General features: G+C 42.1%; 1 protein-coding gene across 3 annotated transcripts; it reads left to right on the forward strand.

The window, feature by feature from the left end:
- Window positions 1–637: 637 nt before the first annotated feature.
- Window positions 638–23677, forward strand: setx (senataxin). 3 transcript variants are annotated; one of them, XM_028972846.1, is made up of 25 exons: window positions 639–765; window positions 6566–6751; window positions 6888–7086; window positions 7615–7721; window positions 7850–8069; window positions 8153–8263; window positions 8459–8627; window positions 8782–8869; window positions 10447–13827; window positions 14531–14654; window positions 14797–14976; window positions 15062–15291; window positions 15414–15566; window positions 15926–16073; window positions 16180–16269; window positions 16501–16607; window positions 16821–16892; window positions 17443–17592; window positions 17794–17901; window positions 18092–18255; window positions 19696–19788; window positions 19894–20058; window positions 20218–20313; window positions 22431–22518; window positions 22620–23677. In XM_028972846.1, exons 2-25 carry the CDS (start codon window positions 6572–6574, stop codon window positions 23079–23081), a joined length of 6885 nt encoding a protein of 2294 aa, XP_028828679.1. In that variant the 5' UTR covers window positions 639–765; window positions 6566–6571; the 3' UTR covers window positions 23082–23677. The 3 variants fall into 3 exon arrangements, with proteins under 3 accessions (XP_028828681.1, XP_028828679.1, XP_028828680.1); XM_028972847.1 differs by lacking the exon at window positions 16821–16892; XM_028972848.1 differs by lacking the exons at window positions 17794–17901; window positions 18092–18255; window positions 19696–19788; ... (2 more) ...; window positions 22431–22518; window positions 22620–23677 and having other exon boundaries at window positions 638–765; window positions 16826–16892; window positions 17443–17573.
- The last annotated feature ends 3159 nt before the right edge of the window (window positions 23678–26836 follow it).

The raw sequence follows: 26836 nt of genomic DNA on the forward strand, positions 1-26836 counted from the left end.
GTTAACTAGAACCACATCTGACGGCTTCCCAGCCTAACATAATGCAGATCATTGTACCGCCTTAACCTTTCTCCCACATGACACGTGAACGTGAAGACTTGATTTTTTTTTTTTTTTAGGACCGGCCGTCTGCTTCCTTTGCTTAGTAGTCGAGTTCTGTCCATCACATGTCCACTGTTTCAGCAATGGGCATGTGGTGGACTGTCCATGCTGGCACACCCTGTGTCACCTCCATGAACTACAATTCAGCACACATATGGGTCATTCATTTCCCAAGTTCATTAATGTTCCTTGGACGTCCATATCACTGTCGCCACCTTTGGTTGTAACTAACCAATGCATTTTAAAAGTACTCCACAAAACCCATGGTTCCGGAAGGGCTTCATTTCCTCTGCTTCCATCAAGTCCAATAGCTAACTGTTCATTTACTGCCTCGCCCATCCCACCTTGGCAGGTGCCATTCTTTTCAATCAATGTCATTCCCTTCCCGGGGATTAATACAATAATATTACGCAATATCACACGCGCCCCATGTTTTCCTGGTCATTTAAAACGGAGTATAAGACATTGCAGGAGGCTTTACGCTCATAAGCCAACATAATGAATAAGCGTGTCGTTGTCGCGTCGCGTCGCATCACGTCGCGTCACTGCTGCGCGACCGGAGCTGGGCGGGCTGCTGGGATACTTAAAGGCAGGAGCGACAACAACAACATCCACGCAGGAATGCGGCGCGAAGGACTTCGAGGGTAAAGGAGTCGAAAGCAGGTGGGGAAGCGCTTCGGTTTGGCGTTCGGTACTTTTTTTTTTTGTTGTTTTCTCGGTCCGCGGCGGGACGAACAGCGCGTTTTCATGGCGCCTGCGGGTATTAAGGCAGCGCCGCGGGCTTCTCAAAGTTGCCCCTTCACACGTGGTTTTGCTTTTTAGCGACAACTGGTGCAGGTCCACTTTGGTTTGTATCCCCTGGAACTATGCGCAGTAATGAACCGAGCCAGCGCACAACTTTTACCGTGAAAGCAAGCAAATAAGCGGCTTGAGGGTCACGCGCGGCGCCCCGCGGAAAACGTTCCGCTTCAGCATTTACATTTCCGGCTTTTTCACAGGACCGTTTTTTTGTGTGTGTGGATTTCGAGCTTGACGTAGCGGTAGAAGCTGCTGGTTGTATCGCGTGTCGGCCTTGGGAGGTCCTGACTTTCCACTCGCAACTCCTGCCCCAGTCATATCTTGGCTGTGCGCTACAATAACAGATTGGCGACTTCAAGGTGAGACGTAGCGACGTCCTCGCATCCCAGGCGGCAGAGTGTCGTTTCGGGGACGCACTTGGTACCGGACATGAGACTTTTTTTTTCCCCCCCTGTTTTCAGTGAAGGGTAATTCTCCTTTACTTCTCTTTCTCTACTGAGCTGCTCAGATTTATTATTATTTTTTTTTTTATGGCTAGTTACTCTTTTGGCTGTTGTCCCGAAATCATATATATATATATATATATATATATATATGTGTGTGTGTGTGTGTGTGTGTGTGTGTGTGTCTGTTTCCTATACCGATTTCTAGCTGTAAAAAGTGATATTTCCGAGGTGGAGGATCGTGCAAAATACTTTTGGGGTTTCCTACAACTGAAATCTCCACTCTTGTACGTGGCGCTGTACGGCTGGGCGCTTTGAATTTGAGGAGGTAAATATTGGAGCACGAGGCAAGTTCTCTGCAGAAAGTGGCACTTGCGTGACATTGGACTCAGGAGTGTCTGTGCGTACGCAGACATTTTTTATGCTTACTCTAGCTCGGTCGTCTACAAAGCAGTGTGATTTTATTCAAACTTTAGCATGAAAGCTGAGCCTTAAGGTGTTTTAATGGTGTTCTCCACCATCCAGACAAACTGCACGTTCCTCTACAGATGAAGTATCTGTACAACAATGGCACCTAGCAATGGGTGGGAAATTGTCATCAGAATAAGAAATGGCTCAGAATTAAGCCTTGAGCAGTAGCTTGATTTGTTAAAGAGATAATTTAGCTGAAATTGTTGGTCAAAGGCAGCTTAACGCTGGTTCTGTAACATCAGAGCCAAGTACCACAGTGTCTTGTCGGGGTGCTGGTGCTGGTCCTACAAGGTGCTCTTGAGCAGGAGATCTGGACCATTGAGCAGTGGAAGGTGTGCTGTTAGCGCTTTGACTTTATCAAAGTTTTGATTATTTATAAATAAAATGTAAGAACTTCATATTTTCCCAGTTGGAGTTGCCACCTGAAGGGTCTGCTGCTGACAGCTTGGTGCCTGATACCACTGTAAATTTGATGTAGAGTGTATGGCTCGTCAGGTCTGAGCTTTTGTGTTGCAAAAGGAGAACTATGTTGATCATAGGTAAATGGTTTATGGCTTTTAGATAATAATATGCCTCTCCAGTTCTGGGTGTTTGTAATATGCTGCCCAGAAAGAAGTACATACAGTACAGGCCAAAAGTTTGGACACACCTTCTCGTTCAACGTTTTTCTTTATTTTCATGACCATTTACGTTGGTAGATTCTCACTGAAGGCATCAAAACTATGAATGAACACATGTGGAGTTACGTACTTAACAAAAAGTGGAGATCTGGCCTCCACAGTCACTGGACCTGAACCCAATCCAGATGGTTTGGGGTGAGCTGGACACAGAGTGAAGGCAAAGGGGCCAACAAGTGCTAAACACCTCTGGGAACTCCTTCAAGACTGTTGGAAAAGCATTTCAGGTGACGACCTCTTGAAGCTCATCAAGAGAATGCCAAGAGTGTGCAAAGCAGTAATCGAAGCAAAGGGTGAAACTAGAATATTAAACATGTTTTCAGTTATATAACTATGAATGAACACGTGGAGTTTTGATGCCTTCAGTGAGATTCGACCAATGTAAAAGGTCATGAAAAGAAAGAAAACACATTGAATGAGGAGGTGTCCAAACTTTGGCCTAGTAGGGAGCACAGGAGCAAGACGGCAAGTCTCTCGCTCACGACAACAGAGACATCACCATGTGCTGCGTTTCACAATGACAAAAGGAAATGTCCTGCTTTTAACAATCACCCTTGGTGGGCAGCTATGACTGCACCTGGGGAGCAGTGTGTGGGGACTGTGCCTTGCTCAGTGGCACCTTGGCCTTAAACCTGCGACCAGTCAGTCCACTTCCTCACCCTCTAGGCCACCACTGCAGTTCAGCATCGATAACTTTGTCTGCTCTATTGTTTCATAGTTCATAGTTCAGAAAGTGCATGACTTTCTTAAGAAGTGGCTTTCATTTTCTCAATGTTATATTACATTTTTATTTACGTTTTACAACATTGAATAATGAGTAGGCTCAGACAAATAAACCAATAAGGAAGTGCATTACAACGCAACACCTGTGAACAATGAAATTCTCTAAAAGGTGTGGCAGTAAAAAAAGATGTGCATAAAAGAGTGTCCAAAAACATAATGAATCAGTCCCGTCAAGTCCCCAGCAGGAGATAAAAGCAGGAGAGGGTGGCTCATTCTCATAAATATCAAGAGAAATGGGAAATACACTAGGGCTGCAACTAATGATTATTTTAATAATCGATTAATCTGTCAACTATTTTTTTTGTTGTTGTATTAATCATGGAATCGGATAAACAAGAAAAGCATTCATTTCCAACCCTTTATTCAAAAACAGAACCAAAATCTTTAGAAAGTGCACAAACATGTTGCTCCTTGAGCTGTTATAATAATAATAATAAAATAAAAATGGACTAACACAAAAAACATACATGTATGCTTTACATCTGCCAAATATAGACTTTTTTTTTTTATTTAATAAAGTGCCACCTGAGCTGCCAGAATGATAAATCATTTATAAAAAAAATAAAGAACAATACAAATCAGAAAATTTAACAGGATTTGTTTGAATGTCAGAACTTGTTCTCTACACTACACTGCAGATGCACACACTCACAAACTCTCACACTGACACACACACACACACTGCAAAAAATGCTTTTCTAACTTAGTAGTTTTGTCCTGATTTCAGTCCAAATCTCTAAAAAATCTTAAATCAAGATACATTTACTAGACACATGAAATAGCATAAGAAATTGTCTTGTTTTCTGAAAAAACATCTCAAAATTAAGTGATTGCTTAAAACAAGCAAAATTATCTGCCAATGGGGTAAGAAAACTAATCTTACTGAGATATAATCTCAAACAGAAGTCACTTAATTTTCTCATGCCATTTTTCTTGTCTAGTAATCTTGATTTAAAGATTTTTTTTTTAGATATTTGGACTGGAAACGAGACAAAATTACAAAAATGAATGGTCCAAAAAAGGCTAGTGAATAAAAACATGTCTTTAGTCTTTTAATGCAAAGTAACTATAGCACCCCTGCTTTACTACTGTTATTAATGAGCTAACGCTAACTTGGCATGCTTGTCAAGCTGGATGACTGGTAAACATTTACATTTACAGCATTTATCAGACGCCCTTATCCAGAGCGACAATCAGTAGTTACAGGGACAGTCCAACTTAGGGTTAAGTGTCTTGCTCAGGGACACAATAGGCGAGTGTGTTACCCACTAGGCTACTACCACCCTCCGTCGTCCATGCGGAGACGCAGAGAACAGTCCGAACGCCGTTTCATCCCCCCTCCACACCTGTAGGTGGCGCTGTAAGTCCCCGTCTAGTTCTCCTCCACTGCGAGTTAACTGGGCTTGAATGATCTAGTCACACAGTTCAATAAGCACCATATAATAAAAAAAAAAAGTGAAGTGATTGTCACATGTGATACACAGCAGCACAGCACACGATGCACACTGTGAAATTTGTCCTCTGCATTTAACCCATCACCCTGAGTGAGCAGTGGGCGGCCATGACAAGCGCCCGGGGAGCCGTGTGTGGGGACTGTGCTTTTGCTCAGTGGCACCTCAGTGGCACCTTGGCGGATCGGGAATCGAACCGGCAACCTTCTGATTACAGGGCCGCTTCCTTAACCGCTAGGCCACCACTGCCCCTAAATAATAATAATAATAAAATATGCATGAGATGAGGCAGGGCCTGGCCAGAGACCCTCTGTGTCGCGCAGGCCATAAAATACTTTCCTTGAGCAAGACTCTTAACCCTCAATTGCTCCAGAGTGGGGGAATGTCCCTGTTGCTACTGATTGTAAGTCGCTCTGGGTAAGGGCTTCTGATAAATGCCGGAAATGTTTCGTAGTACAGAGCAAAGCAATAATTTTTACTTTTTTAATGTCCACACACAGAGCATGCAATGCTTTGTTAAATGAGACTGCCTTGTCTACAGATTAGGGATGCTCATTTCGATTAATTTTCCCTAACTGCAATTGCTGTCTGTTATTCAAACATTAATCAATAACTGATCAGATCAGAATATTGTCATGGCCAACATACCACCTTCAGCCCACCAAAGGGAGCAAACATGTTGTTAAATTAGAATTGAATGAGAAAAGAACTGAGGAGTGTCTGGATTCACATATCGTCAAATTTTCATGCACCTCCAGCTTTTCTGACAACAGACAAAAACAAATTCATATAAATAAAAAGAATAAAATAAATAGGCCTGCACTAAATATTTTTACTTAAATAAAAAATTAAGATAAATTGAGAGTTTAACTGCGAGGTTCTCAGCTGTGTGTCTGCTTGTCATACTCTGTGTTAGTAGTATTACAGCTGAATTAACTTGTCACTTCTCATCTAAGTAGTGGCAAGTTATTGTTATAAAGCTTTCCGTTGTAAGTGCTGTCCAGCAGTCAGTCGTAAGGGCTATAAACTTTGTGCAATTGAGTTGTGTTTTTTCCTCTCCTCAAAACAGACTTCAATTCTACAGGTAATAGTACGTCTTGATGGTAGTAGGGGTGGTAGTAGCCTAGTGGGTAACACACTTGCCTATGAACCAGAAGACTACAGAGTCACAGGTTCAAATCCCACTTACTACCATTGTGTCCCTGAGCAAGACACTTAACCCTGACTGTCTCCAGGGGGGACTGTCCCTGTAACTACTGATTGTAAGTCGCTCTGGATAAGGGCGTCTGATAAATGCCGCAAATGTAAATATCATAATTAGGCTCAATATAGCTCAGCAGCTCTCAAAAACCTTCATGGGCATAATGTCCTGAACCATCATTGAGCATATTCTCTGAGTTTCCTCTTCAGATCTTCTCCCTGATAACACTGAGGTCAATGTTCGTTGTCCTTTATTGCACAATGCTTGTGGATGTTTGCTTGTACTACTGGTGTAGCATATTTTGCAAGTCACTTCGTCGGCCTTTCTGTCGAAATGGTCCCACACAGAACTTCTTTTCACTCGCCTTATTTTATTTGCCCGGCAAAATATGTCTGAAAGCACGTGTGGTTGCACGTGACCACGCCCCATGAGTTAACACATAGCGTATGTGTAGCATATTTATGCCTCACAACTTGATACTACTACTAATAATAAAAAAAAAAACTATTTTAAACCATTTAACTGATTGTAATAATCAGTCAATTCATTCTTTCGTTTAACTGTTAAATGGTCTATATGAACATCCCTGATAATTATAACACCTTCAGATGTAACTTCTGTGTTTTGTGTGCGCACTAGGTGAAGATGGAAACGTGCTTATGGTGTAGGAGTGCACGTGAACGTCTTCCACAACTCCTTGAACAGTATGCCACTGGCGTGCTATCTGCAGAGGACCAAAAGGGTGCCAACGATGACCTAAACATATGTGAGGAGTGTATGTTGGAGTATCACCGTGCACGCAGTAAGGTGCCACACCTGCACAAGGTAAGACTGAAGAGTACACCATGCCAATATTTCTGCTTGATTATTTTTACAGCAAATATACAATTCAGATTGTTGCCTAGTATTCGTTCCATGAACGTTTGTACAGTTCGAACATGCACACTGTCTTGTGTCCTAGCGACTTTGGGAGTTGGAGACGGCTCGTTTGCTTGGATATTTGTCCTTCCTGTCAGAAGTGAATGATGATCTACTGATGGTTGAGGATGATCTGGAGAAGTGTGTGCCAGAAATAACGGCAGAGCAATATAGAATTAAAATACACACGCCTCTCACAGAAATGCTCCAATACCCCTACCTGATGATGGACCGAAAGCTGAGTAAGTTAATGCCCTTTTGTTTTTAAATTTTTTAATCCTATTTATTGTCTGGGTGTAGCAAACATTTTATTAAGATTGAGACTGAAGAGATATTGTGCGTTGTCACACTTAAATATTTCAGGTCCTAAAACAAATTTAACTGATCAATGTCATTGAAAATTCGACTTTGTGAGATTATTTAACATTAATACAAGTTTCCCTAGCCTGTCTATGATCCTGCAGTGGCTAGAAATTGCGATATACATAAAGAGTGCTTTGGCCATTCTTCTGTCATGGCTTGAAAACGTGTGCAGCATTGCAGTTGCCTGATGATTGAATGTCCGCTCTCGCCCTCGTCCTACCTCTCTCTTCCTCATTAGCATTTGAATTATTGAAAGAGACTTCAGCATTAGGGGACCAATTTTTTATATATATATATAAAAATTGATCTCGTCAGGGAATTAAATATAATTTAAGTTTAAATATTTAAGTGTGAAAAACATGCAAAAAAAAAAAAAAAAAGGAATGTCACTCTCTCTCTTCTTAAAGGTGAGATGTGTGTGGAAGCGCTGTGTAACATGGAAAAAAACAGCTCTTTTGGTGTGAATGAAAAACATCCAGGGATTTATCTTCTGCTGGTGCATCCCAATGAGACGGTGACTCTCTTATTTTATCTCTCTCTTTCACCCAGTTCTCTCCAGCTTGAACCATTTTAAGGATAAGCATATTTTCAGAACAAGGTCCAACACTCATTGTTTTTTTTTCCATTTCTTAACTGTTCCAGGTGAGGCGTTGGGCTGTCACCACGGCACGTTCACAGGGGAAAGTTAACCGGGATGATTTTTATGACTTGGAGGAAGTGCTTTGCTGCATTTTCTATGTGATTGAATTGGGCATCTCACTCAAGTTGCCTGAGTCTGACTCCACCCCTGCCTATGATGGCAAACTTTTTCGGCTACCCCCCCACCTATATGACTCCAGCAATGTCAAAAATTACTGGCTGGGTGCGTCTGTTGTCATTACATATTGCCTCTGCTTTTGATTTGCCTCCCAAACAATCCTAATTTTGTGTCTCTTTCTTTTCTAGGCATCTGTATGCTTTTGACTCTGTTGGATGCCCAAGCAATGGATTCATTATTTCTGGGCCCGACTAGACAGGCAGACATTCTACAATGCATATTAAATACCATGGAGGAAGGTACCACACCTTTATGCAATTTTAATTTTAGATGCCTTCTATGTATCAGAATAATCATGAATTGGCAGTTATTGTGATGCCATTGTTGTAAGTGTATTAGGCTACTTTGGTAGTTTGTGACCAACTGTAAGCATTGTACTTTTTTTTTTTTTTTTTTTTTAAGCATTTTTTTTTTGTGTGTGTGTGTGTGTACAGAATGTAATTCCGGTTCTGATCCATTCTGGCCGGCACTGCAGTGTTTCATGGTGATTCTGGATTGTTTGGGTGCTCGTACCTGGGGCCACATTGAACCAAACAAAGCTTTCCAGATTATAACAGGAAGCAGCAGCTACACTACAGAGCTTGAGAGCATACAGAACCGCTTGTAAGTTTTTATTACAATATTGCAGTGTTTTATGCAGTATAGTGTTCAGATGATCTGTTTTGGCCTAATATATTTTGTTTTCATTTTGAAAATTTAAGCATTTTTACTACCAGTGTGAAATGGATTCATAATGGATTTTTTATTTTTTTTGCAGGGTTGCTGTAAAAGTTGAGGACCATGAAAATGACCTCACATTTAGCCAGATGGTCTATGATACTTATGTCAGTGGCAAAAAGAATCAGGTGAGATCATTTTGAGCCATGTTCACCAATGTTTCCAAACCCTGGTCCTGTCAGAACGATCTTTGTTCTGTCATGTATGATGCTGAAAATTTGTTCAGAAAAAATCTTGCACAGTAGGAAATTATAGAATGTAGAAGTTTATTGCAATGCGCCGTGATTGCCATCTAGGCATATATTTTCCACAATTACATCTGGTCGTGAATGGTAGTGGCAAGTAAATGTGAGCACTTATCTTTAGCCTTATATGGAGATGCTTTGTGTGTGTGTGTGTCCCAGTGTCAATGTATCAATGTGTTCAGTATGTGCAGCTAATTAGAAAATGAGATGTAAATCATAAGATAAGGGTACGTTTCGTCCCATGCAAGTTAACTAAATGATCAAGAATGGGCACAAATTGTAGTTACTGGACTGTATTATGAATTGATTATTTTAATACACATTTGAACAATCCAGTAATTGCAATGTATAAATTGTGTGGTGGTGCTCGAAATAGTCTGTGCACATATAGTGCAAAATAAATCAGGTTCTCCCTGTGATCTGATGCTAGATATGAGTGGTGCAGCTCAGAGCACAGCTTTCACTCTTAACCACACCAACAATAGGCTCACAAGCTAATAAGACATTCAGACAAAGGGAAATGGTGGGACTTTGAGCTAGACTGCTAAGTTCTGCCCTTGCTGGCAGAGGTGTTTTTTAGAGTGAGAGTTCTTCTTTATATTAAAATTTTCTCTGATATTACTGAACTAGGAATAGCCTATTGAGGAGGGAAGAGTATGCCCCTACATTTTTTTTTTTTCTTGATTAAAATTAAACAAGCCTTCAATCTGTCAGCAATCCCCTGAACACTGATTGCCACGGTGGTGAGCCGGATAAATAGAGAGAATTTATTATTGCAGATAGCTTATTACTTTTCATAGTGTTTTATCTAAACAAAACACCTCAATTCTTTCATTCCGTTTAAAGCCACACCCACCCCGTACAACAGTGCCGCTTTCTTAAAGCACTCTGCACACATTATGAGCCATTTGTGTGGCATCTGAATAACTACTAGGATAGGAATGGATATGGAGTCGACTTATGGTGAAATTGTAGTTAAAAATGCAGCAACATGACCAATTTGTCAGCACCTAAAACATCCCATTTATATTCAGCAGTTCCTATGTTTACTATATGTAGGACTGCTTTCTTAATGTACCTGTTTTTGAGAATGTAAAGATTTTGTAATTAGTGAATTTTTGCAATTTTGGCTTGCTGCATTACAAGTAATATTAGTCTGGTAACTTCAGGGTTCACTAAGTGCAGTGCGTGCCTCAATAGCAACCGCAGTCGAGGTCGCCGCTTGGTGGCGTGATGCAGTAGCTATAACACGAGTCTCTTAACAAGAGCCAAAAGCTAAATAGCATCTGGCCCGCAGTGTCTGCCGAGGAGAAAATGTAGTTGACCACCCCGATGCAGGGTTTTAATTTTGAAAGTTGCCTTGAAAAGTCTTAATCTTGGGTTTCTTAAGCCTGCCAACAATCACCTTGTTCCTGTGTCATTGTTCTTGTTTACTTTTTTTATAAATCTTTTCCCTGTAGGCATCAAGAAGTCGAGGCCGTCGGACAGAAGTCTGTGATGGGCAGCTGTTTGCAGAAATGAGCTGTCTTGTGAACATTCTGCAGACGGACCTGGGCAGGGAGATGCACAAATACAACAGTACCTTCCTGTGGTTCATTCCTTTTGTTCGCTCCATTGTGGGGATGGCCCATTACACAGTCATCTATATGTTACAGGTAGTAAACTACCTCTGCAGCAAAATCAGCTCAGATCTGCTATCTGGACGCACCGCCACCTGCGACAAAGTATCTGAGTTTTTTGTGTTCATCCTGGTGCATGTGGTGGAGCTTCATCTTACCGGTGGATGTATGCAGGTTTTCAAATACTGCCCTATGAACTGGGCAGGTATGATTGTCCAATGTGCAGTGTTGCCTGCGGACACTGTCTGTGGCCGATGGGTTCAAGAATACAACGTTTCCGGCAACAGTAGCAGCCTCCCACATGCGTGCATTAAAGTGATCCGTGCATTACTGAAGGAGGGCGGCAGGCTGGGCTCCAAAGCGGATCCACGCGCTGCCCATTATCTTAACCTGCTCAACAAACATTTGCGTGATGCCACGTCTCAGCAATGGAACTTGACCTCATTTGAAATCCGCGATCTCCAGAACTGCCTTAAAAAGCTGGTGGAAGCCATGACTGAAAACTCTAGTGCTGTGCCTACCAGTAACCTCTTTTTGTCTGCCCCTCCTACACCTCCTGCTGAACCTCCAGAGCACGTGGTTAGCATGACTGCAGAGTTGCCGCAGACCTCTCGAGCCTGTGAGCAGGTGGCAGTCCCAAGTTTCATAAAGGAGGAACCACTGTGGGATTGTGGACATAGTCCTCAAGCAAGAGAACAACTGGACTCCCCTACACATCAGGACTTTATCAAGAAAGAGCCACAGTCCATGGTTCCTATATCCTTGGTCAGTGGTAAAAGTGAATTAAACTCTTTTAAACCAGATCCAAGACGACTGCAGGTCATCCAGTCATGCCTGATTGACAGACTACCTAAGCTGCAAGCCATTGCAGTGAACAAACCCGATGGTCTGGATCCTCAAATTGTTTCTTCAGCGGAGCCAGGAAATAAGTCTAACTCTCTCCTTGGTCAAAAGTGTTCACCAGGAGAGGCAGGGGACAATGAGCCACTCAATGTCTTGCGAAAACGCTTGGTCAGGGGGAAGATTTCAGATGTCAATGCAGACAAAAAAATATATGTTAAAGATTTGGTAGAACAGTCTAATGTTATTATTATCTCTGATGATGAGATCTGTGGTGATAAAATGGACAAGGAATGCCCAGACGGGAACCCCTTTCAAATGGCAAAATGTTCTGAGAACTACCATAATCTTAAAGAGAGCCCCAGTCGTGATTTTGATGGAGACCTCAGTGAATCCCAGGTGTTTGAATTTGAGACACAAGAGTTTGTGGCATCTGCCTGGGCCGAATCACATTTAGACTCTTCTGTTTCCATTCAGAAGTCCAAAAAAGAACCACTGCATTCTAGAGCGACCAGCTGTGACTCAGAGACTGAGCTTGTCCCAGATGAGGACATTGAGCAAGCCTGTTTACAGGTAGAGGAGCAAGTTCGACAACAGCAAAAGGAGCAAAACATGTCCCATCCCAACTCCAGCAGCCTTTTATTACCGCCCTCCAGTCATCAAAGCTCCTCAAAATCAGCATGCAGTCACAGAAGCTCTACAGAGAAACATGTCGAGTTTACCAAACCGCAACCACACCCTAATAAAAGTCTTTCTGTGAAGGTCTCCTCTGGAGAAAAGAAGTTAGGTGGGGCCAAAATACCACCAATTATAGAGCCATCTGCTTGCAAGGTGAAACGGACTAAAAAATCCAGTAATGTTCCTCAACGCAACAATGCTTTTAACAAAACCTCAGCCTTCCCCTTATTGCCCTGCTCTTCTTCCTCCCTCCATCCTCCCGTCCCTCCTTCTACACCTGCTATAGTGCCTCCAAAGAAGGTGCGTAAGCGACAGGAGCCAGAGTCAACTGTGGAACGCTTGGGACTGAAGAAAACAAAGAGGAAAGCATTTGATTTATCTCAGCGGACACGGGACAGCGTTGAACAGTTGCGGCTCTATGGGCAAGCTGTGCATTTGGAGGGACCGCCGAAAAAGCATTGCCGCGTAACCAAGCTCACTTCTCCACAGAAAATGAGGCCCAAAAAGAAGCTGCTCGCATCTCAGGAAATGCAATACTTCAGGCAGAGCAGAGGACGGCCTCAGCTAACCGCAGCAGCTGGAGCAAGTATTCCGGTTGTCCAAACCAACAAATGTAAGAACGTTTCTCAAACTGCCGTCAAAGATGTTGAGAAGCAGGATATGGAGGATGAAGAAGAGGACTTACCCTGTTCACAGCCTGACCCTGGACTAAGGCCGAGTGTAGAACAAATCAAGGGAACAGTGACAAAAACATTTTGCCAACCAAGAGGTGTCCCAATTGAGGAAGACCAACACTCAAATGGATCGCTCACTTCTAAATATTTCAGTCAGAAAAATGACCCAAACAATAGGACCGAAACAATGAACAATTGGGATGACGAGTGGATGACCTTGACTCAGGCAGAGCCCACCGATATGGAACTATGCTCACAAATGGAAGAGTTTGAAAATGAGAACGACCAATTACTGACACAAAATGACCCCGTGGACATGGACCTCGAAAGCCAGTCAGACGCTGAGAGGGATGTTCAGAATGGAGCTCTGTCTGTTGAGGCTGCCACTTCTAGTTCTACAAGTGCTACTACGGTTAGGAGACTATCAGTAGACTTGCGAGTTACACCCCTGATGCACCAGAGTGACAATGAAGTGTTCCTTAAGCCTGGCATGTCTCCCATGACCTCAAAGGCCAAACCTTCCACAGTTAAGATGTATGCGCCAAGCTCCCGCAATGCCACTCTGGTCCAAGAAATGGAGAAGGCAACAAAGACTGTAGCTGCTGCAAAAACCAGGCCTGCTTGTCAAAGTAATACATTGTCAGTAGTAAAACCTGTTACAGCACCGCAGGCCATGTTCAAGCAGCCTTTACCACCCAAAATCCTCCCTAGACCTCCAGCCCAAGCACCCAGGTCTGTTCAGCAAAGTTCTTCTACTACCTCCAGCCATCAGCAGCCCTATACCAGCAAGACTCACCCACGTCCTGAAACCTCATCTGTTCCTGTTGCGAACACTACAAAAGATTGCAAGTTATTCCTGATGCCAATTGTTCTGAGTTGGAGGTATAGCTTTTTTGAAAATTACAAACAGTTTGGCACGCCGAAGAACCTGTGCAACCTACCACTGAAGCAGGTGCCAACCAGCTTTTCCTCATATGATGAATATTTCAACACATTTTTCCCTCTACTTCTAACAAACACATTTGAGGAGGTAAGTCCTATTTGCTTTCATCTTTTGCTTGATTTGAAACTTTTTGTTATACTTTATTAATCCCAAGGGAAATTGCTTCATTGCTTTTAACAATCACCCTGAGTGAGCAGTGGGCAGCCATGACAAGCGCCCGGGGAGCAGTGTGGTGGGGACTGTGCTTTGCTCAGTGGCACCTTGGCGGACCGTTATTCGAACCGGCCACCTTCTGATTACGGGGCCGCTTCCATAACCGCTAGGCCAACACTGCCCTAATTAATTTTTGGAATGAATGATTTTTTTAAATTCTCTTTGGAAATAAATAAATATACATAGGTAGTTGAATAAAACATTTTTTGGGGGTATATAGTGTATATAATGAATGTTTTAACTGAAATGGTGTGCTGTTTAGAGCATTTCTGCTTGATGTGTATTACTGCACAAAATGTCTAATCTGTTCATTTTCCAAATTACATTTTAAAAGCGATTTAGTATAGCACATGTGCTGATGTATGCTATGATTGCATGTTGGGAGTTTGAATCCTGAACTGCCAAGGTGCCAGTGAGCTAAGCACTGTCCCCACACACTGCTCCCCGGGCACCTGCTCACTGCTCACCAAGGGTGATGGTTAAATGCAGAGGACACATTTCATTGTGTGTGCTGTGCTCGCTCACTTCACGTTCACTTTAAAACCTGCTCTTTCAACCTGAATCTTCTGACCCACAGTTGGTTGATGACTTCCTTCGGGACCCCAAGATTGACCTTAATTTGCAGTTGAATGGAATTGATTACAACAGGCAAAACATTTTTGACTCTCACTCGCCAACAATAGCTAATGCCAGTTTCAAAGGTGAGCAGACTTTCTGCTCCACATAGGATTTTGGTTCTTGTGTATTTGTCTTTTTATTTATTTATTTTTAATTGTATGCCTTTAATATTCTATAAGTTGTTGAAATGTTCAGGCCCTTTTTCTTTTGTCTGTATGTTGACAGTTAAGCTGTCCTCGAAACAAGAGTCACAGCAGCTGTACCCTAAAGAGGACGATTTTGTGATTCTGTGGCTGCCAAGTAACACCGGCATGTATTCACATGTTCACTGTGCTGATGAACAGGAGCTGCCTGATGCACAGCCACACTTTGGCTGGGTGTCCTGTTCTAATGTCTACCATTCAGGTGTGTCTGTATGTGATGATTTTGCGATGATTTTGAATACAAGGCTATATTGGAAGAAAAACAACTGTGAGTTGTGTACCCACAGGTTCAGGGCCTTTGCTGAATGTGAGTGTGCAAACCCGTGGAAACGTGTCCTCTGTCAACGCGCAGTCTGTGCGCTGCCAGGTGGTTGGCAATTTAGTGAACGCTGTGCGAGAGCTGCGTGCCCTTTGTCAACTCCGTCATCTGAGTACAAACCGCCCACTTCTTGCACCCGAGCGCAGACTCGATCATTTCCTGCCAGGAAGCAACACCGTGCCAGACATTACAGACACAGTATGTGCCTATGTGCTATAAGGGTTTTATACAAGGCATGTAGTAAAGGCATGTAGTAAAACCTCACTTGTGGTGCTTTTCTTCCACTTCTTTTCCTTTTTTTTTTTTTTTTATTTTCCCAGGAGTATAACCCTGATCAGGCCAAAGCAATTGCCTGTGCTGTTTCAATGATAACGTGTGAGCACCACTCACCAAAAATCTGTCTTATCCATGGCCCCCCTGGAACTGGAAAAAGCAGGACAATTGTGGGCCTTATACACAGATTGTTCACTCAGGTATGTTTGTGTGCTTATTATGAATTACGATACATGGTTCACAATACCATCATATCACAATATATTTTTCTATTGTAAATATTCTACAGTTCACTGACAATTTAAAAACCAAGCTGAAATACAAGATTCTGTGATCAGTCTATCATGTTTTGCAATTTCACTCTGCCTGAAATGCTAAGCAATAATTCATTCTAAATTTGTATACAAAAATATTGATCTTTGATGTCCCTGTATCGATACAATATCACCATAGAAAATATGAACACAGCAATATAATGCAGTATTTTACAACACCCCTAGTGCTTATGAAGTGTTTGCATTTGTTTGAGTGATTTTCATGTTTTTCTGTATGTTTGCAGGCAGCAGCGGTGCCCCCTGCTGGGCGTGCAAGTAAGCACAGAATGCGTGTGTTACTCTGTGCTCCCTCTAATGCTGCAATCGACTGCCTTATGAAAAAACTCATAATCCATTTCAAAGAGAAGTGCAGAGACCGAAAGAAACCTCAGGGTACGCAGATATGTCCACATCCTTGGTCTTTGACTTGCTCACTTAAGCACACTTTATACAGTGTAGCATAGTTTTGCATCGTCAACATTGTTCTGTGTTCTTCAAGGAAACTGTGGGGATATTAATTTGATAAGACTGGGCAATGAAAGAACCATCGCCAAAGGCCTTAAGGACTTCAGTTTGGATAGTCGAACTCGTAAGAGCTTTTTTTTTTTTTTTTTTTTTTTTTTTTTCTTACATGTCCAGGTGAATTATTGAAATTTGATTTAAACAAGATTAACTTTTTAACTATTTTGTTCTACTTACTTACTGAAATCAGGAATGATGCCTATTATGAAAGTTCTGGCTATGAAAATGGCAGGACTAATTAATTCCTTTACTACATGGATGACTTTGTTTTTTATTTTGTGTGTGTCTGTACTTGCAGAGAAGGTGCAGCATACACAAGACGGGCACAGAAAGAAAGCGGAACTGGATGACTGCATTGAGAACCTTGCCCAGATGTGTGCTGTAACGGACAAAAACACAGACCAGGTTTTTTTTTATTTTTTTATAATTCTTCTCTAATAAATAAGTGAGCGAGAGGTCTACAGATTGCATGTTAATGTAACATGTATTAATTAGCAACTAAAGGCATGTTTTTTTTTCCAAATGTTTTGTATTTCTTTTAATTTCCTTAATTTTTGTGCTATCTGCCTAATTGTGCTGCCATCTATGCTGGCTATTTTGTGATTGGCTGCTGTACAGTATAGACAGCTGATGGACAAGAAGTATAACATGATGAAGGAGAGAGAGAAATTGGCTCGGCAGCTGAAAGAGGTGACCGAACACATTGCATACACATGGACTTGTGTATCCAGTATCCAGTGTGGTCCAGTTCCAATTAATAACAATACATATTATTTATAACACATTTTACATTTTCACCCAAAAAAGTGCTATTATGACCATGTGGTAGCTGTTGATTTTGTTGCAAAGGAGCCACTGCAGCATCACGGAAATAAATGGGAGAGTGAAACATTGACCACTGATTCAGTGTTCCCAACATTTCAACCGTTATGGAAATTAACTGAGAAGCAAAAAGAAGCACCAATAAGCTTTGTGTGTTCTTGCAGCTTGCTCTATTACTTGACTATTCAAACGAAAGCGCACTCAGCATGTTTTGTTACTGTGTAGCACTACAGTCTTGTGTGCATGAGTGAAGTGTCAATGCACCCTTCTGTCACTGAGCTGCTGTCAAACATGATTATTTTTCACCATAATTAACCTTAACTATAAAAACTGTGATCATGTTAAATTCAAGGAACCAACCTCTTTCTGTTCACTTCCAAGCCACATTTTCATTAATTGAGTTCTTTTCCACGTCCAGGCGAATATTCTTAAACAGGAGACCCAGCATCGCCTGTTACAGGAGGCTAATGTGATCTGCTGCACTCTCAGCAGTAGCGGAAATATGAAAATTGAGTCTGCGTTCCGCAACTTGGGACAAGTGCCTTTCAGCTGTGTGATTGTCGATGAGGTAAGCCCTCATATACTGTACTGAAAAATGGTCCAATGATTAATATTCTGATCTGCCTGATCATTAAAAACACAGGCTATAGACCTATAGATGTTGATGTCTCAATAAGTAAGGTGTTCATTAAAAATAAATTATATGTAATGTCCCTAATGTACATTGGTCAAAACCATATGATTTCTCTTTCTTGCATTTCTGGTATAGGCGGGTCAGGCTACTGAACCCGAGAGTCTGATTCCACTGCTGTTTAAAAGCCCTTCATTGATTCTGGTTGGAGACCCAGAGCAGCTCCCACCCACTGTCGTCTCCCAGGTAGCATGATCTTAATGCTTTCTCTGTAATCACACTTCAACTACACCCATCGTGAAAACTGTTTAGGCATAAGGAATTGTTTTATTTATTAAAATGGTGTGTGTGTGTGTGTGTGTGTGTATATATATATATATATATATATATATATATATATAATATAATTTTATTTATACATTTTTTTTTTTTGTAGCAAGTGAAAGAGCTTGGTTACGACCAGTCCCTGATGGCACGTTTGTTGAAGAGTCTCAATCAGAAGATCCCAATATCCTTTCTCAGCCATCAGTACCGCATGCACCCTGATATTTGCCAGTTCCCTTCCAAATACATCTACAATTCAATGCTGAAAAATGACAGGTATGCCTGCACCCTCCTTCCATGCCACTCTGTTTTTAAAGAGCAAGGTGTGTGGTAGGAGCCTAGTGGGTAAGACTAGTCAGTCACAGGTTCAAACTCTTTTTACCATTGCGTCCCTGAGCAAGACTTTAAACCCTCAGTGTCTTTAGGGGGACTGTCCCTGTAACTGCTAACTTTGAATTCCAGCTCGTACACACTTCAACAGTTTCTGGGCCACTGCACTGCTGCTTCCTTTTGGCTTCTGATGCTCTGGTTCGCACAACAGACATTGCAAAATTTTTATGCCAGATGATCTTCCTGATTCAATGTCTGGACAACTACACAATGTAGATAAAAGTGTGTGTATTCAGGCCTAGAAGGATTAATCCAAATAATTCTGCAGATTTTTAAATAGTGGGCTTCTGGTTTTTGAAATGTAGGAATCTGACATTGAAAAGGGTGTTATGGACTAAACTGAACTTTACTCACAATCTTTAGGTGATTTAGGATGTCACAGATGTCACTTGCCATGAGTGGCTCGAAACAAACAAAATGTAGGACAACTGGCGGCAATGAGTGCTTATACTAGCCTAGATGGAAAGGTAGTCCATGGCTGTACTGAAATATTACTTTTAAAATGATGCCGAAATAGTCAAAATTTTTAGATATCATAAAGTACCAAGTGCCCCTGTATGTAATAACCATCTGTTCTTACCATCTAAGATGGACTATCAGTATTTACAGGGACTGTCTCACTGTAGCTATTCTGGGTTAAGGGTCTTGCTCATGGACACAATGGTATTAAGTGGTGTTTGAACCGGTTGTGTTCTTCATAGGCAAGTGTGTTACCCACTAGGCTACCATCACCTCCTACCTGCCCTCACATCCCCAACCTACCAGATCAGTGATAACTGTAAAATCTAACATTTCAGTCTAAGTCTAAAGTCTTATGCTACCAGTGTCTTTGGAAACCGCAACACTTAATACAATTCATACTGCATTGGATAGAGAAGCATTAAAGTATTATTTTACAGCAAACTCAGTTAACTAAAATATAATCGACATTAGGAAAACAGTGTGACTCTCATCCTTTGGATAAAGCCAAGCTGACTATGTCAGTAGGAAGTATTGGTCTCTAATATTCAATGCTTAACCAGAAGTGGATCTTTTTGGTGTCATAAGGAATGAGGTTCCTGAAAAGTCAGCATCCAACTGTGGGTCAAAAGTTAATGTAGAAAGAGCAGGTTTTTGTTATATTAAATTTTTATTTCTTTAAAGATTTGACAAAGCTTTAAATGCAGTGTGTGTGTGTGTGTGTGTGTGTGTGTATAAATATAATTTTAACTTTTAGAAATTTTTTTGCTTTTTGTTTTATATAGGGTACAGTTATGTTTCTGCAGCCACACACAAACTGTAGCAGACGTAAATCGTGTGTTCAGAATCGGCTTTTTTGTGTATTAGGGAAGTTGCACAGATGCGGTTTTCCCCTAACTGGCCCTTTCAGCCATACCGAGTGTTTGATGTGATGGATGGGCGGGAGATTAAGGACCGAGAGTAAGTCTTTAACCTGCTTGAAAGTGCTTTTGTTTTGCAGAAATTTGAAAAACAAGCTGTGTGTGTGCAATACATGAAATGTAATTTCGTCATGTATGTTTTCAGGTCCTTCAGTAACCCAAAAGAAGTGACACTGATTCAAACCTTAGTGCGTCTGATCAGTGAGAAAAATGCCTACCGAATTGGCATTATCACTCCATATAGTGCACAGAAACGCAGAATTCAGCAGGCTCTTAGTGAGTTCAGCAACGGGGAGATGGTCCAACAGCAGTGAGTTCGAAATCCTTCATGCTCATGTGTTATTCCTATATTGCAAGCTACAAAACCTCAAAAGAAATGTAAAATAATAAAGAAATATATATATTTTTTTTTAAGCAATTGAAGTTGCAAATACCATGTGTCTACTGGTTAACAGAGATTTTGTTATAGGGTGGAGGTGGACACTGTTGATGGTTTCCAGGGCAGAGAGATGGAGTGCATCATTGTTTCTTGTGTTCGAGCCAGCAGTGGGATGGGGTCTATTGGGTGAGATTTCTTTTTCCCTGTTGTAAAATTTAATCCATAATTCTCTCTCTCCCGCTCTCACTCTGTCTTTAAGTTGCCATTTTTTGGTCTCAAGGGGCATAAGGCAAGGCTGTCCTCTCAGGTCCACTGTATGCCCTGGTGTTAGAGTTATACGTCATTCCAAAACTTATAAACTTAAAACGAGAAGAAAGACACGAAGCATTTGAGTTCTTTTTACTTGCAAGGAGAGCGATCAGAGACACTCATTACATCATGCCTCCTACAGCTCTGCGGTCTCAGTCGCATCTCCTCCGTTTATTTAGTACAGGGCGGTACATTTACCATAAAATCATACCATATAAGCTCATAATTAATATCTGCACGTAGACTTATTTCCGGCTTCACTGTTGCCGACTTCATGGTAGGGTTGATGGTTTCCTGCTTTTTCTCCGTCTGCAGGCCTCCCCTTTTCCGTTCGTTGTCTCTCCAGGTCGTGGTCACTCTGCCCTGCAGACTTATCCTGCAAAACATTCCTTGTCACACGGTTTCTCTTCCAAGTGACCAATGATTTAATATAGTTGGTGTCTTCCAAAGGTTAACATTCCAAAGATTAATACAGTTTAATATATGTGAAATATCAAAAGGGTAATTGCATGATAACTCATATACATTTTCCAACACCTGGCAATCGAACCTCTGCTGGTGAAATTAAGGGAACGATTGTCTGGTTTTCAGGTGCTTGGGGCATGTCCATCCCCAAATGTTAAAGTTTCATCTTACACAGATGATTACACGTTTTATCAATGATATTAATGATTTGGAGGCCCTTGAAGATGTGCTAACCTTATATGAAAGGGCTTTAGCAGCTAGTGTTTACTGGGACAAGACTAAAACGTATTTGTTTGGTGGAGGGCAACAAGAGATCCAGCCTCCTCTGTTGCCTGAAGGCTTGGAATGGGGCAGAGATGTTTGTGTCTGATGTTTATCTCCAACAGAACTGGAAGGGATTAGTGGAGAAAGTGTGTACCTGATTGGCTACTGCCAGATGTGCTTCAGGGGCAGAGGCCAACAACCTGATTGCCTCGTCCTTGTGGCATAAATGTACCAGACTGTTACAGCAGGTCCAGATGTTTGTGGATTTTTTTTTTTTTTTTTTTGGGTCAGGGCAGCACTGGAGTTGGGTGTTCACCTTGTACCATCCATTATGTGAAGGTGGGCAGGGTCTGGTTGACGTGAACTCCAGAATCAGGGCTTTTCGTCTTCTGGCAGCTCAGAAGTTGCTTTATAAGAGTGGTAGGCCACTAGGTGGACACTGCATCTGTGTTCTTGAGGAGGGCTGGTGGTCTGGTACTTGTCAACTTTTTCTGATTGACCTGCCGGAAACTGCCCTTGTGGATCACATACCTTTTTATAGGTCTGTTCTCGAGACATGGGAGGTCCTTGTGGTTCAGTGAGTGCTGATGATGGATCCTGGACCTTTCCTACTGGAAAAACCACTTCTTTTTTTTTTTTATTAATTCTTGCAGCCCGACTGCTGTCCTCCACCAAACTGCTGGCTGTGTTAAATTGGTTCACATTGTAGACTGAAGCCCGGCAAAGTCCGGGTGTGGCATCAGTTTGTTTGCCGCGACAACTTGTGGCAGAAGTACGCGGTTGTCTACCACCTGACCTGCAGAACATCAACAACATTTCTTTCTTATATAGCCCAAAATCAAATACAGTATGTCTCAATGGGCTGGATCCTGGAGGATCCTGTGGCAAATGGAGGGAGGGTAGAAGTTACCCATTTCCATCTTTGATTTTGGCCATTTCTGAGATGGGCCAGAATGCTGTTGAGGGACTGTGGCTGTCCCTGGATGGACCTTCGCTGACTAACATTTATAACGCACTCGCTTGCTCGTTCGATGTTAACTATTAGAGTGTAGCATTGATTTGTCTGTCCACAATTCAGGTAACCTGACTCATGAGCTTTCACTGAATTGAATTGACTTAGTCATGCTTTACATAATTGACAAAGTCTCTCTTCACTAGAAGGACCGCAGTTTATTCAAGTCATGTTCAAGGTTACATTGAGGTCTGTCATCATAAACTGAATTGCTAAAGACCTTTCTGTTTTGTGTGTGTGTGATTGATTTTAGGTTTGTGGGTAATCGTCAAAGAATGAATGTGACTATAACACGGGCGAAATACAGCTTGTTCATTCTTGGACATCTGCGCACACTTAAGGTAAAATGACTGCACTCGCATACACACACACACACACACACACACACACATGTTTGTTCATGTTATGAGGTGTGTTGATGGGATGTGTGTGTGTTGGCCAGGAGCACAGTGACTGGGCTGCTCTGATTGAGGATGCTGAGAATCGTGGCACCATCGTTAAGACTCAGGAGCGAACCTTCTCAGCTGATGCCAAAAACATCTTCAAACAAGTTCACTCATCCCACAACCCTCTTTACAATCATGAGCCACGCCCATCAGGCCGACCAGCATTTTCTCGCAGCACCTCTGATCCTCACCTGTCCTCGACCAGACTTCAGCCATCTGAGGACCACCCTAGGGATCCTCGCTTGGCTGGGAGGCTTTGTGACCAGTCACAGTCAAGGACTCTGCTGGTTCGAGACCAGCGAGTTGTCCGACGCGACGGGCACCCGCAGGAGCGGAGGCAGTGGGCACCACAAGGTGCTAATAGGGTGCAGCCACATGCTCAAAGACTGAGTCCGTCAAGAAGCACCCATCACAGACGCTTTTCCCATGACCACTTGCCTGTTAAAAAACATAGATGATGAACATTGCCCTCTATTTTTTTTGTTTTGTTTTGTTGCTGACTGTGGATGGGGGAGATTTGAGAGAGACACTCCTCTTCTCTGCCAAAAAAAAATTAAAATAATAATACACCTGTTTAGTCCCTTCAGTTCAGCCTTTTATATCCATTTATGTTTTACAAATTACAACATATAGCTTAGATCTTCCAGGATAAGTCAGGATTGTCCAGAACGCATGTTCCCCCTGCAAAGCCACAACCACTTTTTATTTTTTATTTATTTATTTTTTTGAGTTAAAGTAAATTCAAGTGCAACCATTTTGAGTCTACTAGGTCTGACCCAGAGCTACTGATAGAATCTTCGCTGCATGACTACTGTGGAAAATGGGTCTACATAAAGCCTGTACAGACTAATCACAGCGAGTGTCCTGACTGCTTTAATGTGCGGCTGTACTGTGTACAGCAAGTTTTCAATGTTAAAATAAGTTCCAATATGTACAGTGTGACTTGTTCTTTTCTTCTCTTCTTCAGATATGTATAGTTTTGTTGTACAATGGTCTGGTATCTTTTAATTAGTTAATTGAAATCAGAGCCACCACATAAAATGTTTTCCAAAAATGTGGTGAACTTGGGGCATTTCATTCTAATTAACATCAATGAATGTTTCTTTTCTCAACCACTAGCAATGCAGGCAACTGTGTATTTCTTGATGCTAGTCCCAAGCTTGGGTGAATGGGAAGGGTTGTCAGGAAGGGCATCCAGTCCAAAACTGACGAGACTGGCTGATGTGCTATGGCGACCTCGAACTGGAGCATCATAAGGAAGAACACTAGTATTCAATTAAAAAAAAATGTCCAATTTAAATGGCACAGTGCCACATATAATAGTTGTAAATTTCCACACTACAGATGACACACAATAACAATTTCTGCATATTGCACTATGAACAATGATAACTTAAAATTTTTTTTTTTTGGGGGGGGGTGGAGATTAAAGTGGAATGCTTCCATTCTAGTTGGGGGAATATGCTGCTGTTCATGGCTTTGGAACAAGGTCTGGAATGCACCACCTAGCCGCTGAGCACAGTGCAGAGAGATGAGCTTCTCTCTAGTCCTCTCACTACATCCACTGACTGAAGAGGATCTTACATTCTGGAGCTGGGTGCTGTTAACTACCTCGAACCTGGTTTAAAATCAGGCAGGGATGTGGTGCTGCTGCACTGTGCATGGATGATTCTGGGGCTGGAGTCAATTGTGTTCACAGAGGCCATAGTTTTCCATCCCTGCCAAGCAGAGCAGAGGTTCCCCTCAGAAAAATTATTCTCCACTTTGTTCTTATACTTGAGGATCCCAGCATGTATGATGAACATGACGTAGCAAATGTTTTTAAAAAATTGGCAGTCTTAATGGTAATCCAATAACTGCTAGTGACCCACTCGCTCTAGTGGAAGTATCAATAGCACCACTCCACCTGCACCCCCTCGCCAAAGGCATACACCGAGTGGTCTTAACATTAATGGAGCGTTAAGTGTTAAAAAAAAATGTCCGATTTGATAATTTCCCCAAAGAGCCCCTGGTTTCAGCATTAGCGGTGTTAGTGATGCTTCGGCTAGCCTGAGGGAGGGGACCCGTAGATGGGGGTGCATGAATTGAATTGAATAGGTGTGCCCATGACATGATGAATGTTTAGGAGGCTCAAAAACCAGGACATTTCTAAAAACCTGGCCGGATGCAGTTTGGTGGCAGTCGTTTATGCTGGGCCCTGCAGCCCCAAAGCCTGAACTAACTGGTCCCCGGGTCAAATCGTTTTGAGGATCACTGCACTAGGAGCAGTGTGTGGTGACAGCATCTTGGCGGTTCAGGATTTGAACCAGCAACCTTTTTTATTATGGGTCCGTTCCTGACCCGCGAGGCCAACCACTGCCCAGTAATTTGGAGTTTTGTGGTGCTCACTTTTGGGTCAAAATACTCTGTGAAGTCAAGGAGTGTTACAAAATGTTTTTGTCTGCCTTGGTCAATTTGGAAACCAGGTGCCACTGAGCAAAGAACCGTCCCCACACACTGCTCCTGTCATGGCTGCCCACTGCTCGCTCAGGGTGATGGGTTAAATGCAGAGGACAAATTTCACTGTGTGCACCATGTGCTGTGCTGCTGTGTATCACATGTGTGTATCACTTCACTTTACTGATGAGCTCGTTTTGACCTTTTGAAACTGACTGCTTGCCTGGATTGTGAGTTGTCTTACCTGCGTCCACTTCGTGTGGTTTACTTTTTTTCTTTTTGTTTTGTTGACTTTATTTGACTTTTGTCTTTTGCAGCATGACTGTGCTGTAGTAAAGGTGTTTTTTCTCTCTCGCTCTCTCACTCTCTCACTCCCTCTCTGCCATCTAGGGGGGGCCACCACCATCACAGGTCAAGGAAAGTAGACCCAGATTGCATTGACATTAGGGTTCTCCCAATTGTTGCAGCTGCAATTACATTATTTAGTGTTGTGATGTCTTCATGGGTTCTCTTAGGGAATTTCATATTTGTGTTATTCATTTATCTGTAATACCCGCAGAGCGTGGCCTCCAGACCTCCTAGGACCCTGCTGCTCCTTGTTTTGTCTGAGGGAGGGCAAGAGGTCAAATAATATGCTTTAAACATTTTTAATAAAACTACCTTGCATTTGAAAACTTCTGATAAAAAGTGGATGTGTGGAGTGTCCGTTTTTTCAAAACCATTATGCTTTCAGACAGGACAACATGAGACATTGGCTGTACCATGGGACACAAAGTTAGAAGCCGTGCGCAGATCTTAGAAATGTGAAGAGGGGGGTTCTGTAACAGGTTCAAATCATTTGATTTGACCTTCTTTGTGCAGCATTTGTGAGACAGTATGTATTACTGCCTTGAAAAGTGTTAGGATATATAACACTTCAGGCCAATTGTCTTTTGCCTCATGTGGAACTCTGGTGGTTCTAATTTGTATGTCTGTAGCAGTCTGACAAAACTGGAGCATCCAATTTTCAGCTCATGGCTGTAACTGACGTTTGAGACTGCATGGAGACAACGTTGACAACCTCACAGACTGTGACATCAACTTCTGGACTATTCTCTGTGTGATGTTGATAAATATCCTCAAAACTAGTGATCAGAAGTATGAACTTGTCATGTGCTCCTGTGCTATTACTGGGTAGTTCAATATAAAGTTATGGCAAAAGTCATACAAGCAGTTTGAAAACTTGCCAGGTGATGCACGGGACACAGAAAACTAGTCTCAACTTTCTGTGAACTCTATAAGCATTCAGACAAAACTATTGCACCAAGTATTTCAATGAAGTGTTGCAAAACTGTGCAACACTCAAATAAAATAATGTTTATGCAAAACCAATATATGCAGCTAAAATGACCAAGATGGTGTGATGCACGGGATGTGTTGTAAAGTGAAGTGATTGTCACATGTGATACACAGCAGCACATCACACGATGCACACAGTGAAATTTGTCCTCTGCATTTAACCCATCACCCTGAGTGAGCAGTGGGCAGCCATGACAACGCCCGGGGAGCAGTGTGTGGGGACAGTGCTTTGCTCAGTGGCACCTCAGTGGCACCTTGGCGGATCGGGAATCGAACCGGCAACCTTCTGATTACAGGGCCACTTCCTTAACCGCTAGGCCACCACTGCCCCGTAGGGTAGTTTGAAAGCTACACAAGTTTAACATGTGGTGCATTGTATTAATATTTTAATTAAGCCTGATGCACTATTCAATATAACTTATATAAACAGAACTTTGAA

This window comes from Denticeps clupeoides, chromosome 3 (assembly GCF_900700375.1).
Source record: "Denticeps clupeoides chromosome 3, fDenClu1.1, whole genome shotgun sequence".
NCBI classification, from domain to species: domain Eukaryota; kingdom Metazoa; phylum Chordata; class Actinopteri; order Clupeiformes; family Denticipitidae; genus Denticeps; species Denticeps clupeoides.